The sequence below is a fragment of the Salvelinus fontinalis genome, chromosome 12, assembly GCF_029448725.1.
Source record: "Salvelinus fontinalis isolate EN_2023a chromosome 12, ASM2944872v1, whole genome shotgun sequence".
Lineage (NCBI taxonomy): Eukaryota > Metazoa > Chordata > Actinopteri > Salmoniformes > Salmonidae > Salvelinus > Salvelinus fontinalis.
This window is the reverse complement of record NC_074676.1, coordinates 55,464,936-55,480,073: the sequence shown is the minus strand read 5'-3', so window position 1 is coordinate 55,480,073 and position 15,138 is coordinate 55,464,936. Positions and strand designations below refer to the sequence as shown.

Sequence of the window (15,138 nt, the reverse complement as noted above, 5' to 3'; positions counted from 1 at the left end):
AGAGTCACCACCAGTAGAGTCACCACCAGTAGAGTCACCACCAGTAGAGTCACCACCAGTAGAGTCACCAGAAGTAGAGTCACCAGTAGAGTCACCAGCAGTAGAGTCACCAGTAGTAGAGTCACCAGTAGAGTCACCACCAGTAGAGTCACCAGTAGTAGAGTCACCAGTAGAGTCACCACCAGTAGAGTCACCAGTAGTAGAGTCACCAGTAGAGTCACCACCAGTAGAGTCACCAGTAGTAGAGTCACCAGTAGAGTCACCACCAGTAGAGTCACCAGCAGTAGAGTCACCAGTAGAGTAACCAGCAGTAGAGTCACCAGCAGTAGAGTCACCACCAGTAGAGTCACCAGTAGAGTCACCAGAAGTAGAGTCACCAGTAGAGTCACCAGAAGTAGAGTCTCCAGCAGTAGAGTCACCAGTAGTAGTCACCAGTAGAGTCACCACCAATAGAGTCACCACCAGTAGAGTCACCACCAGTAGAGTCACCAGTAGAGTCACCACCAGTAGAGTCACCACCAGTAGAGTCACCACCAGTAGAGTCACCACCAGTAGAGTCACCACCAGTAGAGTCACCACCAGTAGAGTCACCACCAGTAGAGTCACCAGTAGAGTCACCACCAGTAGAGTCACCAGTAGTAATCACCAGTAGAGTCACCACCAATAGAGTCACCACCAGTAGAGTCACCACCAGTAGAGTCACCACCAGTAGAGTCACCACCAGTAGAGTCACCAGTAGTAGAGTCACCAGCAGTAGAGTCACCAGCAGTAGAGTCACCAGTAGAGTCACCAGCAGTAGAGTCACCAGCAGTAGAGTCACCAGTAGAGTCACCAGTAGAGTCACCAGTAGAGTCACCAGCAGTAGAGTCACCAGCAGTAGAGTCACCAGCAGTAGAGTCACCAGCAGTAGAGTCACCAGCAGTAGAGTCACCACCAGTAGAGTCACCACCAGTAGAGTCACCAGCCGTAGAGTCACCACCAGTAGAGTCACCACCAGTAGAGTCACCAGCAGTAGAGTCACCAGCAGTAGAGTCACCAGTAGAGTCACAAGCAGTAGAGTCACCAGTAGTAGAGTCACCAGTAGAGTCACCACCAGTAGAGTCACCAGTAGAGTCACCAGTAGAGTCACCAGCAGTAGAGTCACCAGCCGTAGAGTCACCACCAGTAGAGTCACCACCAGTAGAGTCACCACCAGTAGAGTCACCAGCAGTAGAGTCACTAGCAGTAGAGTCACCACCAGTAGAGTCACCAGTAGAGTCACCACCAGTAGAGTCACCACCAGCAGAGTCACCAGCAGTAGAGTCACCAGCAGTAGAGTCACCAGTAGAGTCACCACCAGTAGAGTCACCAGTAGTAGAGTCACCAGTAGAGTCACCACCAGTAGAGTCACCAGTAGTAGAGTCACCAGTAGAGTCACCAGCAGTAGAGTCACCAGCAGTAGAGTCACCAGTAGAGTCACCACCAGTAGAGTCACCACCAGTAGAGTCACCACCAGTAGAGTCACCAGCAGTAGAGTCACCACCAGTAGAGTCACCACCAGTAGAGTCACCACCAGTAGAGTCACCAGAAGTAGAGTCACTAGCAGTAGAGTCACCAGTAGTAGAGTCACCAGTAGAGTCACCACCAGTAGAGTCACCAGCAGTAGAGTCACCAGCAGTAGAGTCACCAGAAGTAGAGTCACTAGCAGTAGAGTCACCAGTAGTAGAGTCACCAGTAGAGTCACCACCAGTAGAGTCACCAGTAGTAGAGTCACCAGTAGAGTCACCAGCAGTAGAGTCACCAGCAGTAGAGTCACCAGTAGAGTAACCAGCAGTAGAGTCACCAGCAGTAGAGTCACCAGAAGTAGAGTCTCCAGCAGTAGAGTCACCAGTAGTAGTCACCAGTAGAGTCACCACCAATAGAGTCACCACCAGTAGAGTCACCACCAGTAGAGTCACCAGTAGAGTCACCACCAGTAGAGTCACCACCAGTAGAGTCACCACCAGTAGAGTCACCACCAGTAGAGTCACCACCAGTAGAGTCACCAGTAGAGTCACCACCAGTAGAGTCACCAGTAGTAGTCACCAGTAGAGTCACCACCAATAGAGTCACCACCAGTAGAGTCACCAGTAGAGTCACCACCAGTAGAGTCACCACCAGTAGAGTCACCACCAGTAGAGTCACCAGTAGTAGAGTCACCAGCAGTAGAGTCACCAGCAGTAGAGTCACCAGTAGAGTCACCAGCAGTAGAGTCACCAGCAGTAGAGTCACCACCAGTAGAGTCACCACCAGTAGAGTCACCAGTAGAGTCACCAGTAGAGTCACCAGTAGAGTCACCAGCAGTAGAGTCACCAGCAGTAGAGTCACCAGCAGTAGAGTCACCAGCAGTAGAGTCACCAGCAGTAGAGTCACCACCAGTAGAGTCACCACCAGTAGAGTCACCAGCCGTAGAGTCACCACCAGTAGAGTCACCACCAGTAGAGTCACCAGCAGTAGAGTCACCAGCAGTAGAGTCACCAGTAGAGTCACAAGCAGTAGAGTCACCAGTAGTAGAGTCACCAGTAGAGTCACCACCAGTAGAGTCACCAGTAGAGTCACCAGTAGAGTCACCAGCAGTAGAGTCACCAGCCGTAGAGTCACCACCAGTAGAGTCACCACCAGTAGAGTCACCACCAGTAGAGTCACCAGCAGTAGAGTCACCAGCAGTAGAGTCACTAGCAGTAGAGTCACCACCAGTAGAGTCACCAGTAGAGTCACCAGTAGATTCACCACCAGTAGAGTCACCAGCAGTAGAGTCACCAGCCGAAGAGTCACCACCAGTAGAGTCACCACCAGTAGAGTCACCACCAGTAGAGTCACCACCAGTAGAGTCACCAGCAGTAGAGTCACCAGTAGAGTCACCACCAGTAGAGTCACCAGTAGAGTCACCAGTAGAGTCACCAGCAGTAGAGTCACCAGTAGAGTCACCAGTAGAGTCACCAGTAGAGTCACCAGTAGAGTCACCACCAGTAGAGTCACCAGTAGTAGAGTCACCAGTAGTAGAGTCACCAGTAGTAGAGTCACCAGTAGTAGAGTCACCAGTAGAGTCACCAGTAGTAGAGTCACCAGTAGAGTCACCAGCAGTAGAGTCACCAGCAGTAGAGTCACCACCAGTAGAGTCACCAGTAGATTCACCAGCAGTAGAGTCACCAGCAGTAGAGTCACCAGCAGTAGAGTCACCAGCAGTAGAGTCACCAGAAGTAGAGTCACTAGCAGTAGAGTCACCAGCAGTAGAGTCACCACCAGTAGAGTCACCAGTAGTAGAGTCACCAGCAGTAGAGTCACCAGTAGAGTCACCACCAGTAGAGTCACCAGCAGTAGAGTCACCAGCAGTAGAGTCACCAGCAGTAGAGTCACCAGCAGTAGAGTCACCAGCAGTAGAGTCACCAGAAGTAGAGTCACTAGCAGTAGAGTCACCAGTAGTAGAGTCACCAGTAGAGTCACCACCAGTAGAGTCACCACCAGTAGAGTCACCAGTAGTAGAGTCACCAGTAGAGTCACCACCAGTAGAGTCACCAGCAGTAGAGTCACCAGAAGTAGAGTCACCAGAAGTAGAGTCTCCAGCAGTAGAGTCACCAGTAGTAGAGTCACCAGTAGAGTCACCACCAATAGAGTCACCACCAGTAGAGTCACCAGCAGTAGAGTCACCAGCAGTAGAGTCACCAGCAGTAGAGTCACCAGTAGTAGAGTCACCAGCAGTAGAGTCACCAGCAGTAGAGTCACCAGTAGAGTCACCAGCAGTAGAGTCACCAGCAGTAGAGTCACCAGCAGTAGAGTCACCAGCAGTAGAGTCACCAGCAGTAGAGTCACCAGCAGTAGAGTCACCAGCAGTAGAGTCACCACCAGTAGAGTCACCACCAGTAGAGTCACCACCAGTAGAGTCACCAGCAGTAGAGTCACCAGTAGTAGAGTCACCAGTAGAGTCACCAGTAGAGTCACCACCAGTAGAGTCACCAGCAGTAGAGTCACCAGCAGTAGAGTCACCACCAGTAGAGTCACCAGCAGTAGAGTCACCAGTAGAGTCACCACCAGTAGAGTCACCAGCAGTAGAGTCACCAGCAGTAGAGTCACTAGCAGTAGAGTCACCACCAGTAGAGTCACCAGTAGAGTCACCACCAGTAGAGTCACCAGCAGTAGAGTCACCACCAGTAGAGTCACCAGCAGTAGAGTCACCAGTAGTAGAGTCACCAGTAGTAGAGTCACCAGTAGTAGAGTCACCACCAGTAGAGTCACCAGCAGTAGAGTCACCACCAGTAGAGTCACCAGTAGTAGAGTCACCAGCAGTAGAGTCACCAGTAGTAGATTCACCAGCAGTAGAGTCACCAGCAGTAGAGTCACCAGCAGTAGAGTCACCAGCAGTAGAGTCACCAGTAGTAGAATCACCAGTAGAGTCACCACCAGTAGAGTCACCAGCAGTAGAGTCACCAGTAGAGTCACCAGCAGTAGAGTCAGCAGTAGAATCACCAGCAGTAGAGTCACCAGCAGTAGAGTCACCAGTAGAGTCACCAGCAGTAGAGTCACCAGCAGTAGAGTCACCAGCAGTAGAGTCACCAGCAGTAGAGTCACCAGCAGTAGAGTTACCAGCAGTAGAGTCACCAGTAGAATCACCAGTAGATTCACCAGCAGTAGAGTCACCAGCAGTAGAGTCACCAGCAGTAGAGTTACCAGCAGTAGAATCACCAGCAGTAGAGTCACCAGCAGTAGAGTCATCAGCAGTAGAGTCACCAGTAGAGTCACCAGTAGAGTCACCAGCAGTAGAGTCACCAGCAGTAGAGTCACCAGTAGAGTCACCAGCAGTAGAGTCACCAGTAGAGTCACCAGTAGAGTCACCAGTAGTAGAGTCACCAGTAGAGTCACCAGTAGAGTCACCAGCAGTAGAGTCACCAGTAGAATCACCAGCAGTAGAGTCAGCAGTAGAGTCAACACCAGTAGAGTCAGCAGTAGAGTCAACACCAGTAGAGTCACCAGTAGAGTCACCAGTAGAGTCACCAGCAGTAGAGTTACCAGCAGTAGAATCACCAGTAGTAGAGTCACCAGTAGAGTCACCACCAGTAGAGTCACCAGTAGAGTCACCAGCAGTAGAGTCACCAGTAGAGTCACCAGCAGTAGAGTCACCAGCAGTAGAGTCACCAGTAGAGTCACCAGTAGTAGAGTCACCAGTAGTAGAGTCACCAGCAGTAGAGTCACCAGCAGTAGAGTCACCAGCAGTAGAGTTACCAGCAGTAGAGTCACCAGTAGAGTCACCAGCAGTAGAGTCACCAGCAGTAGAGTCACCACCAGTAGAGTCACCAGCAGTAGAGTCACCACCAGTAGAGTCACCAGCAGTAGAGTCACTACCAGTAGAGTCACTAGCAGTAGAGTCACCAGCAGTAGAGTCACCAGCAGTAGAGTCACTACCAGTAGAGTCACCAGCAGTAGAGTCACCAGTAGTAGAGTCACCAGTAGAGTCACCACCAGTAGAGTCACCAGCAGTAGAGTCACCAGCAGTAGAGTCACCACCAGTAGAGTCACCAGCAGTAGAGTCACTACCAGTAGAGTCACTAGCAGTAGAGTCACCAGCAGTAGAGTCACTAGCAGTAGAGTCACCAGTAGAGTCACCAGTAGTAGAGTCACCAGCAGTAGTCACCAGTAGTAGAGTCACCAGCAGTAGAGTCACCAGTAGAGCCACAAGCAGTAGAGTCACCAGTAGTAGAGTCACCAGTAGAGTCACCACCAGTAGAGTCACCAGCAGTAGAGTCACCACCAGTAGAGTCACCACCAGTAGAGTCACCAGCAGTAGAGTCACCAGTAGAGTCACCAGTAGAGTCACCAGTAGAGTCACCAGCAGTAGAGTCACCAGTAGAGTCACCAGCAGTAGAGTCACCAGTAGAGTCACCAGCAGTAGAGTTACCAGCAGTAGAGTCACCAGTAGAGTCACCAGCAGTAGAGTCACCAGCAGTAGAGTCACCAGTAGAGTCACCAGTAGAGTCACCAGCAGTAGAGTCACCAGCAGTAGAATCACCAGTAGTAGAGTCACCAGTAGAGTCACCACCAGTAGAGTCACCAGTAGAGTCACCAGCAGTAGAGTCACCAGCAGTAGAGTCACCAGTAGAGTCACCAGTAGTAGAGTCACCAGCAGTAGAGTCACCAGCAGTAGAGTCACCAGTAGAGTCACCAGTAGTAGAGTCACCAGCAGTAGAGTCACCAGCAGTAGAGTCACCAGCAGTAGAGTCACCAGCAGTAGAGTCACTACCAGTAGAGTCACCAGCAGTAGAGTCACCAGCAGTAGAGTCACCAGTAGAGTCACCAGCAGTAGAGTCACCAGTAGAGTCACCAGCAGTAGAGTCACCAGTAGTAGAGTCACCAGTAGAGTCACCACCAGTGAGTCACCAGCAGTAGAGTCACCAGTAGAGTCACCAGCAGTAGAGTCACCAGCAGAGTCACCAGCAGTAGAGTCACCAGTAGAGTCACCAGTAGTAGAGTCACCAGCAGTAGTCACCAGTAGTAGAGTCACCAGCAGTAGAGTCACCAGTAGAGTCACCAGTAGAGTCAGCAGCAGTAGAGTCACCAGTAGAGTCACCAGTAGAGTCACCAGTAGAGTCACCAGCAGTAGAGTCACCAGCAGTAGAGTCACCACCAGTAGAGTCACCAGTAGAGTCACCAGTAGAGTCACCAGCAGTAGAGTCACCAGTAGAGTCAGCAGCAGTAGAGTCACCAGTAGTAGAGTCACCAGTAAAGTCACCAGCAGTAGAGTCACCAGTAGAGTCAGCAGCAGTAGAGTCACCAGTAGTAGAGTCACCAGTAGAGTCACCAGCAGTAGAGTCACCAGCAGTAGAGTCACCAGCAGTAGAGTCACCAGCAGTAGAGTCACCAGTAGAGTCACCAGCAGTAGAGTCACCAGTAGAGTCACCAGTAGAGTCACCAGCAGTAGAGTCACCAGTAGAGTCACCAGTAGAGTCACCAGCAGTAGAGTCACCAGTAGAGTCACCAGTAGAGTCACCAGCAGTAGAGTCACCAGTAGAGTCACCAGTAGAGTCACCAGTAGAGTCACCAGCAGTAGAGTCACCACCAGTAGAGTCACCAGTAGTAGAGTCACCAGCAGTAGAGTCACCACCAGTAGAGTCACCAGTAGAGTCACCAGTAGAGTCACCAGTAGAGTCACCACCAGTAGAGTCACCACCAGTAGAGTCACCAGTAGTAGAGTCACCAGCAGTAGAGTCACCACCAGTAGAGTCACCAGCAGTAGAGTCACCACCAGTAGAGTCACCAGCAGTAGAGTCACCAGTAGAGTCACCACCAGTAGAGTCACCAGTAGAGTCACCAGCAGTAGAGTCACCAGCAGTAGAGTCACCACCAGTAGAGTCACCAGTAGAGTCACCAGTAGAGTCACCACCAGTAGAGTCACCACCAGTAGAGTCACCAGTAGTAGAGTCACCAGCAGTAGAGTCACCACCAGTAGAGTCACCAGCAGTAGAGTCACCACCAGTAGAGTCACCAGCAGTAGAGTCACCAGTAGAGTCACCACCAGTAGAGTCACCAGTAGAGTCACCAGTAGAGTCACCACCAGTAGAGTCACCACCAGTAGAGTCACCAGCAGTAGAGGCACCAGCAGTAGAGTCACCACCAGTAGAGTCACCAGCAGTAGAGTCACCAGCAGTAGAGTCACCAGCAGTAGAGTCACCAGCAGTAGAGTCACCACCAGTAGAGTCACCACCAGTAGAGTCACCAGCAGTAGAGTCACCAGCAGTAGAGTCACCAGTAGAGTCACCAGCAGTAGAGTCACCAGCAGTAGAGTCACCAGCAGTAGAGTCACCACCAGTAGAGTCACCAGCAGTAGAGTCACCACCAGTAGAGTCACCACCAGTAGAGTCACCACCAGTAGAGTCACCAGCAGTAGAGTCACCAGTAGAGTCACCAGTAGTAGAGTCACCACCAGTAGAGTCACCACCAGTAGAGTCACCAGCAGTAGAGTCACCAGCAGTAGAGTCACCAGAAGTAGAGTCACTAGCAGTAGAGTCACCAGCAGTAGAGTCACCAGTAGAGTCACCACCAGTAGAGTCACCAGTAGTAGAGTCACCAGTAGTAGAGTCACTAGCAGTAGAGTCACCAGCAGTAGAGTCACCAGTAGAGTCACCAGTAGAGTCACCAGTAGTAGAGTCACCAGTAGAGTCACCAGTAGAGTCACCAGTAGTAGAGTCACCAGTAGAGTCACCAGTAGAGTCACCACCAGTAGAGTCACCACCAGTAGAGTCACCACCAGTAGAGTCACCAGCAGTAGAGTCACCAGTAGAGTCACCACCAGTAGAGTCACCAGTAGAGTCACCAGTAGAGTCACCACCAGTAGAGTCACCAGTAGTAGAGTCACCAGTAGAGTCACCAGCAGTAGAGTCACCAGTAGAGTCACCAGTAGAGTCACCAGTAGAGTCACCACCAGTAGAGTCACCAGCAGTAGAGTCACCACCAGTAGAGTCACCAGCAGTAGAGTCACCAGCAGTAGAGTCACCAGCAGTAGAGTCACCAGTAGAGTCACCACCAGTAGAGTCACCAGTAGAGTCACCAGCAGTAGAGTCACCACCAGTAGAGTCACCAGCAGTAGAGTCACCAGCAGTAGAGTCACCACCAGTAGAGTCACCACCAGTAGAGTCACCAGTAGAGTCACCAGCAGTAGAGTCACCACCAGTAGAGTCACCAGCAGTAGAGTCACCAGTAGAGTCACCAGTAGAGTCACCAGCAGTAGAGTCACCACCAGTAGAGTCACCACCAGTAGAGTCACCAGCAGTAGAGTCACCACCAGTAGAGTCACCAGTAGAGTCACCAGCAGTAGAGTCACCACCAGTAGAGTCACCAGCAGTAGAGTCACCAGCAGTAGAGTCACCAGTAGAGTCAGCAGCAGTAGAGTCACCACCAGTAGAGTCACCAGTAGAGTCACCAGTAGAGTCACCAGTAGAGTCACCAGCAGTAGAGTCACCACCAGTAGAGTCACCAGCAGTAGAGTCACCACCAGTAGAGTCACCACCAGTAGAGTCACCAGCAGTAGAGTCACCAGCAGTAGAGTCACCAGCAGTAGAGTCACCACCAGTAGAGTCACCACCAGTAGAGTCACCACCAGTAGAGTCACCAGCAGTAGAGTCACCACCAGTAGAGTCACCAGTAGAGTCACCACCAGTAGAGTCACCACCAGTAGTCACCACCAGTAGAGTCACCACCAGTAGAGTCACCAGCAGTAGAGTCACCAGTAGAGTCACCACCAGTAGAGTCACCAGCAGTAGAGTCACCAGCAGTAGAGTCACCACCAGTAGAGTCACCACCAGTAGAGTCACCACCAGTAGAGTCACCAGTAGAGTCACCAGTAGAGTAACCAGCAGTAGAGTCACCACCAGTAGAGTCACCAGCAGTAGAGTCACCACCAGTAGAGTCACCAGTAGAGTAACCAGCAGTAGAGTCACCAGCAGTAGAGTCACCAGTAGAGTCACCACCAGTAGAGTCACCAGTAGAGTCACCAGCAGTAGAGTCACCAGTAGAGTCACCAGTAGAGTCACCAGTAGAGTCACCAGTAGTAGAGTCACCACCAGTAGAGTCACCAGCAGTAGAGTCACCAGCAGTAGAGTCACCAGTAGAGTCACCAGTAGAGTAGCTACATTGTTGCGTGTCCCAACTGGCACCCTCTCACTTATGTGGTGCACTACTTTTCACCAGGGTCCATAGTGCTCTTATGTGGTGTACTACTTTTCACCAGGGTCCATAGAGCTCTTATGTGGTGTACTACTTTTCACCAGGGTCCATAGTGCTCTTATGTGGTGCACTACTTTTCACCAGGGTCCATAGTGCTCTTATGTGGTGTACTACTTTTCACCAGGGTCCATAGTGCTCTGGTCAAAAGTAGTGCACTGTTTCAAATCAAATCGAATCCAATTGTATTTGACACATGCTTGGTAAACAATACGTGTAGACCTCCCGGGTGGCGCAGTGGTCTAGGGCACTGCATCGCAGTGCTAGCTGCTCCACCAGAGTCTCTGGGTTCACGCCCAGGCTCTGTCGCAGCCGGCCGCAACCGGGAGGTCCGTGGGGCGACGCACAATTGGCATAGCCTCGTCCGGGGTAGGGAGGGTTTGGCCGGTAGGGATATCCTTGTCTCAGTATGTAAAAATGTAATAAAATGTATGCACTCTACTGTAAGTCGCTCTGGATAAGAGCGTCTGCTAAATGACTAAAATGTAGTGTAGACGATGGGCCGTTCCCAACAGCGCAGACAGAGAGAACACAGAGTCAACAGAAACACAAGGACCAAATAGATTAAATATGTAGGGGAATAGAATGTCATTTGGGACGTACCAAGATCAATATAAAACGGGGGAGTGTTCCATGGAACACACTGCTTCCTACTCTCTAGAACAATGATGTCATCCACTAACGAGTCAATGATGTTCCTCGCGGACGTATGAGGGGGAGGGGAGGGGGTATTGTTTTCATTCGTTTGGAGCATAGAGCAATAAACTCCATTGTACGGAAATAACTTGTCGCTGTGAGTTGAGGCTGCAACATTTCAGTCATAAACAGAACAGTAAATCATGTTGAGTTTAATTGAATGTCCCGTGGCAGAGAGAATGTGTTTGGCACCTGACAGATGACACACACTGACCTAACGTTCTCCTAGGACTCTCTCTGTGTGTGTGTGTGTGTGTGTGTGTGTGTGTGTGTGTGTGTGTGTGTGTGTGTGTGTGTGTGTGTGTGTGTGTGTGTGTGTGTGTGTGTGTGTGTGTGTGTGTGTGTGTGTGTGTGTGTGTGTGTGTGTGTGTGTGTGTGTGTGTGTGTGTGTGTGTGCGCGTGCGTGTGTGTGTGTGTGTGTGTGTGCGTGTGACCGAGCCTGTGTGTGTGTGTGTGTGTGTGTGTGCGTGTGTGAGCGAGCCTGTGTGTGTGTGTGTGTGTGTGTGTGTGTGTGTGTGTGTGTGTGTGTGTGTGTGTGTGTGTGTGTGTGCGTGCGTGTGCGTGTGTGTGTGTGTGTGTGTGACTATATCTGGTCTCCTGCCTGCCCTAGGCCACGTGCCTCTCTAACCCTTCATCATGGACCTCTTCAGTGGTTTTAGAATTACCGTGCTCAGTAGAAGACTATGTGATGGCTCAGTAGAAGACTACGTGATGGCTCAGTAGAAGACTACGTGATGGCTCAGTAGAAGACTACGTGATGGCTCAGTAGAAGACTACGTGATGGCTCAGTAGAAGACTACGTGATGGCTCAGTAGAAGACTACGTGATGGCTCAGTAGAAGACTACGGGGTGGCTCAGTAGAAGACTACGGGGTGGCTCAGTAGAAGACTACGTGATGGCTCAGTAGAAGACTACGTGATGGCTCAGTAGAAGACTACGTGATGGCTCAGTAGAAGACTACGTGATGGCTCAGTAGAAGACTACGTGATGGCTCAGTAGAAGACTATGTGATGGCTCAGTAGAAGACTATGTGATGGCTCAGTAGAAGACTATGTGATGGCTCAGTAGAAGACTATGTGATGGCTCAGTAGAAGATGATGTGATGGCTCAGTAGAAGATGATGTGATGGCTCAGTAGAAGATGATGTGATGGCTCAGTAGAAGACTATGTGATGGCTCAGTAGAAGACTATGTGATGGCTATCTGAAGGCAATGTGATGGCTCAGTAGAAGACGATGTGATGGCTCAGTAGAAGACTATGTGATGGCTCAGTAGAAGACTATGTGATGGCTATCTGAAGGCAATGTGATGGCTCAGTAGAAGACTACGTGATGGCTCTCTGAAGACTATGTGATGGCTCAGTAGAAGACTATGTGATGGCTCTCTGAAGACTAGGCGATGGCTCTCTGAAGACTATGTGATGGCTCTCTGAAGACTATGTGATGGCTCTCTGAAGACTATGTGATGGCTCTCTGAAGACTAGGCGATGGCTCTCTGAAGACTATGTGATGGCTCTCTGAAGACTAGGCGATGGCTCTCTGAAGACTATGTGATGGCTCTCTGAAGTCTATGTGATGGCTCTCTGAAGACTAGGCGATGGCTCTCTGAAGACTATGTGATGGTTCTCTGAAGACTATGTGATGGTTCTCTGAAGACTAGGCGATGGCTCTCCGTCCTCCTGCCTCCCATCTTTTCAGACTAGACTTCAGAATAAAGGATTCAAGCTTTTTCAAGTCTTCATATCAGTCTCTGTTGATCATAAAGCACTCCAATTCACTGTTTTAGATATTTATGTACCAAGATATTTAAATAAACGTTAAACCTAAGCATAATGTAAACATGAGGATTCATGCTAGAGAGGCTCCTCTATGGACATGGATCAGTGAGGGACACAAAAGGACAATAAACCGGTCTCTCCTTACATCCCATCTAAGCTCAGGCTTTCCCGACATAGAAACCAATAGGATAGAACATTCAGTCATCCCGGTGCTGAGACTGAGGCTTTTACAACTCAGCCCAGAGGGGAAATAAACCGTCCGTAATTATCAATGACCAAATTTGACTCTCCTCACCCACCCAATTAGCTCGTTCCAGCCTCGCTCCAGCTGCAGCCTTGCCTTTGTTTTCAGCACATCTTACATCGATAGAGATCAGAGGAGGACAGAGAGGATGCAGATGGTCAGCCCAGAGCGTGCCACGTATCAGACGACCGGAGAACACACTACAGAGAACACACTACAGAGAACAACACTACAAAGGGCACCCCTAACTTGCTTCCAGCAAACAGTATCACACATCTACAGAGATTAGAGATAACCAGAGAAGATTCACACCACAGGGTACCTCCACATCTACAGAGATAACCAGAGGAGATTCACACCACAGGGTAACATCACATCTGCAGAGATTAGAGATAACCAGAGAAGATTCACACCACAGGGTACCTCCACATCTATAGAGATTAGAGATAACCAGAGAAGATTCACACCACAGGGTAACATCACATCTGCAGAGATTAGAGATAACCAGAGAAGATTCACACCACAGGGTAACATCACATCTGCAGAGATTAGAGATAACCAGAGAAGATTCACACCACAGGGTAACATCACATCTGCAGAGATTAGAGATAACCAGAGAAGATTCACACCACAGGGTACCTCCACATCTATAGAGATTAGAGATAACTGGATACCAGTGTAAACATGACACTTCTAGACAAGGATCAGGGCACAGAAAGCCCAGAGGTCACAGAGGTCAAAGAGGGCACACTACAGAGAGGTCAAAGAGAGACACAGATGACCAGAGATGGCATCAGGGACCTACCACTCCATCCCGGCACGGTTAGTGTCGTCCCACCAGCACTCTGTGGGATGCCCCAGGGTGGTGGGAGTCTGCTGGCACTCGAAGGCCCAGAGGCGGTCGGACCCTTCCTTCTCACTGAAGACACTCTGCAGGGCCACCAGCACCTCTCCGTGGGGACACTGGAAGTTGAACCCTTGGCGAAAGGTGTGGATCCAGGGGACAGAGCGGTCGATATGGCTCTCCATACGGTTCTCATACTCCTGGCTTGCCACGGTCGCTAGAAGGGCCAGAGCCCACAGTAACAGCACTGGTCCTGGAGTCATCCTGCTGGTGACTGGGCTTAATGTAAACGAAGCCTGGGCGTCCGACTCTGTGGCTATCCCCGTACTGGTCCTGGAGGGTCTGAGCTGGGTCTGAGCTGGGTCTGTGCTGGGTCTGTGCTGGGTCTGAGGCTATCCCCGTACTGGTCCTGGAGGGTCTGAGCTGATTGCAGACAAAGAAAGAGCGCGAGAGAGAGAGAGAGAGAGAGAGAGAGAGAGAGAGAGAGAGAGAGAGAGAGAGAGCGTCTGCTCTGGCCCGCTCCTCTTTACTGCACCACAGCAGTCTGGATTTCAGGTCGTTGACTAACCAGATGTGTTATAAATTATCTGAATCCAGAACTAATGTGTAATTTGCAGCTCCCAAGACAGTTTGGTTGGACTGAGATTCACGTTGACTTTCTGTTAAGGTCGACTTTCAGAAAAACTCCCCGGTGTCGATAGCAGAGATAAGGGGTGCACCTTAAGAAATAAAACGTTGTTTGTAAATATTTAGGACCGTGATATAAAGTAATGCATCATGTCGTTTAAATATTAGTGTTGTGCCTCGCTTGCCCAGAGAGAGAGTTCTAATTTAACACAACTTGTTTGACAGGAAGTTGGCCAGTTCAAACTTTTCTAACTTCCTGCAGTAAAAAAGTATCTGGATTGGAAAGTCCCCGCAGTTTGTTTTAGAAGGGTTTATTTACGTTCTGTAGCCAATGGCAAAACAGAGCAATAATAAACACGTACGGTGTTGTGAAAAAGTAATAATTAATGAAGTATCCACATACTCTATGCTGTTTACATTATACAAAGAGAGGGTATTAGAGGCTTTAGAAACATTATTTTCAGGTTATGACAGACAGAGTTTTCTGGGACGAACTACGTTGTACTTCAGCTGGGGGCTCTTCAAGATCATGAGAACTGGTAATGAAGGAGGACTGCAAAACAAACATCAGAATTTCCACAGCCCCCCCCCCCTCCCCTGTGAAAACAGACTGTTCTTGTAAAAGAGGTGAGAAACGAGAGAGAGAGAGTGGAGATAGAGAGAGCAAGAGAAAGAACGAGAGAGAGAGCGAGAGAGAGCGAGAGTAAGTGGAGATAGAGCGAGAGAGAGAGAGAGAGAGAGAGCGAGAGGGAGAGAGAGAGAGAGAGAGAGGGAGAGAGAGAGAGAGAGAGAGTGAGTGAGTGTAGATAGAGAGAGAGAGAGAGAGAGAGAGAGAGAGAGAACAAGAGAAAGAACGAGAGGGAGAGCGAGAGAGAGCGAGAGTAAGTGGAGATAGAGCGAGAGAGAGAGAGAGAGCGAGAGGGAGAGAGAGAGAGAGAGAGAGGGAGAGAGAGAGAGAGAGAGAGCAAGAGAAAGAACGAGAGAGAGAGAGAGAGAGAGAGAGAGAGAGAGAGAGAGAGAGAGAGAGAGAGAGAGAGAGAGAGAGAGAGAGAGAGAGAGAGAGAGAGCGAGCGAGAGTGAGTGAGTGAGTGTAGATAGAGAGAGAGAGAGAGAGAGAGAGAGAGAGAGAGAGAGAGAGAGAGAGAGAGAGAGAGCGAGCGAGAGTGAGTGAGTGAGTGTAGATAGAGAGAGAGAACAAGAGAAAGAACGAGAGGGAGAGAGAGCG

General features: G+C 50.1%; 1 protein-coding gene across 1 annotated transcript in view; it reads right to left on the bottom strand.

The window, feature by feature from the left end:
* dpt (dermatopontin) overlaps window positions 1–14,389 on the bottom strand; it is a 28,183-nt gene extending 13,794 nt beyond the window's left edge. The window contains exon 1 of the mRNA XM_055941125.1: window positions 13,248–14,389. Coding sequence (XP_055797100.1) covers window positions 13,248–13,549 — 302 coding nt within the window. The 5' untranslated portion in view covers window positions 13,550–14,389. The remainder of the gene's footprint in view (window positions 1–13,247) is intronic.
* Window positions 14,390–15,138: the final 749 nt, after the last annotated feature.